The sequence below is a fragment of the Orycteropus afer genome, unplaced genomic scaffold, assembly GCF_000298275.1.
Source record: "Orycteropus afer afer isolate SDZICR_OR568_19922 unplaced genomic scaffold, OryAfe1.0 scaffold00179, whole genome shotgun sequence".
NCBI classification, from domain to species: Eukaryota; Metazoa; Chordata; class Mammalia; order Tubulidentata; family Orycteropodidae; genus Orycteropus; species Orycteropus afer.
The window spans coordinates 6,445,956-6,450,739 of NW_006921766.1; the positions used below are offsets into that span (position 1 = coordinate 6,445,956).

At 39.7% G+C, this 4,784-nt stretch overlaps 1 protein-coding gene across 1 annotated transcript in view; it reads right to left on the reverse strand.

Moving 5' to 3' along the window:
* FAM3B (FAM3 metabolism regulating signaling molecule B) overlaps window positions 1–4,784 on the reverse strand; it is an 86,959-nt gene that overhangs the window by 16,072 nt on the left and 66,103 nt on the right. The window contains exon 6 of the mRNA XM_042781838.1: window positions 2,235–2,322. Coding sequence (XP_042637772.1) covers window positions 2,235–2,322 — 88 coding nt within the window. The remainder of the gene's footprint in view (window positions 1–2,234; window positions 2,323–4,784) is intronic.

Here is a 4,784-nt window from a genome sequence, read left to right on the forward strand (position 1 = left end):
GAGCTCTGGTAGCATAGTGCCTAAGGCACTTGACTGCTAACCAGAAGGCTGGTGGTTCAAACCCACCAGCCACTCCTTGGAAGGAAGATGGGGCAAGCTACTTCTGTAGTGATACTGCCTCAGAAACCCAAGGAGGGGTCGCTATGAGTCGGATCCAGCTCCATGGCACATAACAACAACAACAACGGGTAACAATAGGAGATCTGGTGAAATAGTGGTTAAAGCATTCACCTGCTAACCACAAAGTTGGTTATTTGAACCCACCAGTCGCTCCATGGGAGAAAGAAGAAGCAGTTTGCTTCTGATATTTACAACCCTGGAAACCCTATGGGGCAATTTTACTCTGTCCTATAGGGTCACTATGAGTCAGAATCAACTTGATGGCAGGTGGTTTTTGGTTTATGTATAACAACACAAACATAGTTCATGCTATATGATGCATACAGGGTCATAGAATCAACTCAACAATATTTTATTTTTTTTTTAAATGTGCAGCACCAGTTAATGTACTTGGCTGCTAACTGAAAGGTTAGAGATTAAGTCCATCCAGAGGGACCTCAGAAGAAAAGTCTAGCAATCTACTTCAAAAAACTCAGTCATTAAAAACCCTGTGGAGCATGGTTTTACTCTGACACACAAGGGATTGACTCTACGGCTACTGTTTTTTATTTTTATTATTTTTTAAAATTTATATGTGACAAATGGTACTACCAAGTCCTCTTACTTGAGGTTTTATCATTGTTTATCTTTAGAATATGTACAAAATGGGCTGTATTTGCTTGGCTATATAAAGGGTCTGATTTCTTTCTGTTATTTGCAATCTCTTTAGCACATTGTCCATGATAAACACATCACATTCTAGCTTAATGCTTATTCAGTAATAAAACTGTTTTCTTCCTCTTTTACTTCTGTGGAGAGGTTTTCTGGGTTGGCAGATTTTGGGGAAATTCCATTTCCCAACAGTATGTCAGATTTCTAGTTAGCCATATGAAAAACCAGGTCCCTTTAGACCTCAAGTTTTCACATAACATTTAAAGTTCCAATTTTGAAAAGACCTAGTGTTTTGGGGTTTAGTCCTATCCTCACATTCAGCCTATGTAATTTCCTGTCCTTGTTGCCCCTCTTGTTTGTTGAGTACACAACAAAGGTTGACAAAAGTCACTGAGACCAAAGTGAAAGTCATAAATTGTCCCCTGCATTCAGAAAACTCAGCGTCAAAAAAGATAGTCTTATTTTAGGGAAAAGCAATATAACAAAAGGGTATGACTAGCACAGTATCACTAAGGAAAAGGAAGACATGGAGAGCTGCACAAGAGGTACAGACAGTAAAAGGAGAAACTATTGCATACACAATACTGCATTATTAGTAACAGCAAACGCTAATCTATGGGTAGATACATAGGTAGACAGGTACATAGGTAGACAGGCAAATGGGAATATACCCATGACCACAGAAAATCTAAATAATTCTACCAATTGAGAGTGAGCAAAGGAAGGAGAGCAGAAATGAATAGGAAAGCTTAGATTTTTCCTCAATGAGTTAAATCAGATTTTCAAAGTGTGTTCCAAGGATTTGTTAGATATGGCAAGATGCTCCATGAAAAAGGGGACCTGAGGTCAAACAAATTTGGAGAATGCTGCATTTTGTAGCCCTATTTTGGAAATTCATAAAGCAAAGGGAAATTTTGACTTCTTACTAAGTTCAGCAGTAAAGACACACATACTTAGTTAGAAGCCACTTTGAGAAACACAGAGCTATCCTTCTCTCTAGTAATACCATCGCACATGTTGTGAGTGCCGACTTATACAAGCAACTGTGTGTGTGTATGTGTGTGTGTGTATTTCTTTATCCTTCTTTTGCTCCTTTTATGGAGACGTTTCCTCCATTTCTGTTTATATTTATGTAATCCCCACCCTGGGTTCAGCTTTCCTGGCTGGGCTTAGCTTTGCAATCCTAATTCCCAACAATTGTGGCTGCATCCTGCTACCTGGAAATGTTCCCTAGATTCTACTGCTTATATGCACCACTGGTTATCCATTTGGAACCTTCCTCTTTTTTTTCCCCCCCTCCTGTTTTATTATGTGCTGTCATTCATTTTTCTTAAAGACATGTCTGCCTCTTTGAGCTTTTTATTCTTTCCTAGAGAATGTTACTGAGGGGCCCTAAATAGAGGCCTGGCACTTTCCACCCTGATGGCTTCTGCCCACAGCTGTAACCATCTATAAGCACTCACCTGCTGCTTCCATCATCATGGGTCACCATGAAGAGCAGGGATTTCTGAGGTGCACTTTGAACAAACTTTGTCATTGGTCCAGAGTTATCTGTTGGGTAAATGGAAATCACTCTTAGAATCTTCTCCATTAACTGAGAATATCAGTCTAGCTCCTGCACTTCCTTCTGTGCTTGGGTCTCATGTCCACTCTGAATTCTCCCCAACTCCTAGAGCACATCTGCCACCATGCAAATGACACTCCAGATGTTTACTTGTAAGTTGCTGCTGGAGTTCCAGGGTGGGACCATCCCTGTGAGCAGCAGGGCATAGAAGGAAAATAATTCTATTGAAATCTTGCTATAGGAATGTTCACAGTTATAGTAGAAAAGGGTCATGACAGGGAGCTCTTGTGACTAATAAGGAAGGCAACTAGAGCTACTGGAGGGAAAAATCTCCTTGGAAATTAGATCGTAAAGATCCTATTAACCAAACTCTCAACCCAATTGGGAATACCTTCTACAGCACAGGCAGAGCATTCTCTGCAATTAGGTATCAAGATCCTGAGCCAAAGCCATGACCATCTCAGACCAGAGCAGCCACATGTGGGATGCTGACTGTGAGCAAGGGAGACCCACAGAAAGGATATAAGAGAAATGTAGTCCAATGCTATCTTTGCTAAGAGACTTACAGGTGCCTAGAAAGAAGGAAAATAGGTCAGTCGACTTTGAGACCCCTTTATTTACCACTTGGGCTTCTTATTTATAATTATGTATAAGTGAACTCCAGAGTAGACATGCATAGATTCCCATCAAGTGGATACAGGAATTTTCTATCACTCTTCTCTGTGGCCTTTAAAAGACTTGTTTTCACTTTTAATCAAAGATAGAACAACTGGAAAGAAACTCAACAAAGATGTAGAAGAACTAAACAATACAATTCACCAACTTCACCTTATAGACATCTACAGGGCACTTCACCCAACAACAGCACAATATACATTCTTTTCCAGCACACATGGAGCATTCTCCCAAGATAGACCATGTATTAGGCCACAAAGCAAGCCTTAATAAATTTAAAAACAGTGTAACACTGCAAAGCATCTTCTCAGATCACAATGCTATCAAATTAAAAATGAAAAATAGGAAGATCAATGGAAAAAGAGCAAACACATGGAAACTGAATAACACCCTCCTTGAAAATGACTGAGTAATAGAAGAAATAAAAAATGAAATTAAAAAATTCATTGAATCAAACAAGAATGAAAACACAACCAAAATTTTTGGGACACAGCAAAAGCAGTGATCAGAAGCCAATTTATAGCAATAAATGCACACATGAAAAAAGGAGCTAAAATGAACACCTTAATGCAGCATCTCAAAAAATTAGAAAAAGAGCAGCAAAAAAAGCCTATAGTCATCAGAAGAAAAGGAATAACAAAGATTTGAGCAGAAATAAATGAAACAGAAAATAGACAACAAAAAATCAACGAGACTAGAAGTTGTTTTTTTGAAAAAGATTAATAAAATTGACAAAACACTGGCAAATGTAACAAAGGGAAAGAGGGAAAGAATACAAATAACATGAATAAGAAACAAACTGGGTGATGTCACAACAGAATCAACAGGAATTAAAAGGATAATATCAGGATACTATGAAGAGTTATACTCCAATAAATTTAAAACAATGTGGAATAGAGTTCTGGTAAGATGGCAGACTAGGCAGAAAGACTGCACAGACCCTCTTCAACAAAGAAAAGGGAAACAAATTAACACAGACACAGAAGATAATCCTGGACACCTGAGCCTAGAAGGGAAGGATACAGAAATGGACTAAACCCCAACTAGCAGAAGAATTTGCATGAAAATACCAAAAAAGGAGACATACGGAGCTGTGCTCTGGCAGCAAGCCTGAGGGCATGGCACAGACAGCTTGGAGAGTGCTAAGTGGTGGTAGAACCTAAGAATTAACCTAAAAATCAGCTCTGCTAGCCAGGGACTGCACGGAGAACTGCTCTGCTGGCTGGGGAATAAACAGAGAAGGTGAAGAAAAAGGCGGGCTGAGCTGTGGACTTTTGCCTGTCTGGAGGGTGCCACCATTTTGAATGTTTACAAGCAGCTTGATCATTTTGGATATTTAAAGAGACAGTGCTCTCCGAGATTCCAGGGGCTTAAAAATAGGTTCTGCTTACCAGCAACCCCAAGGACACTCTGGACCTGCATGACTGAAAAGGTGCAACATTCTTCTTGTTACTCTTATACCCCACACCCACCTGGTGAATGGAGATGCGGCCATCCCTCACTCCCATCCAACTTCTGGGCCTGTAGGAATTCCATCCCAGTCTGTGTGCGCAGATGGAGCCAGGGTGCCCTGCCCTGTCCTCCACCGATTTTTTTCCCTTTTTTTATTTTTCACTTCCTTTTTTCTGGTGTTTAGTTTGCTTGTATTTGTCTGTTTAAAACTACTATTATTATTAATACTTTTGTCCTTTTTACTATTATTCTTTATTCGTCCCCTCCCAGGTCCTAGTTTTCAGCTTTTTTTCTTTTCCCTGTTCCTGGTTGAAAAAAAAAA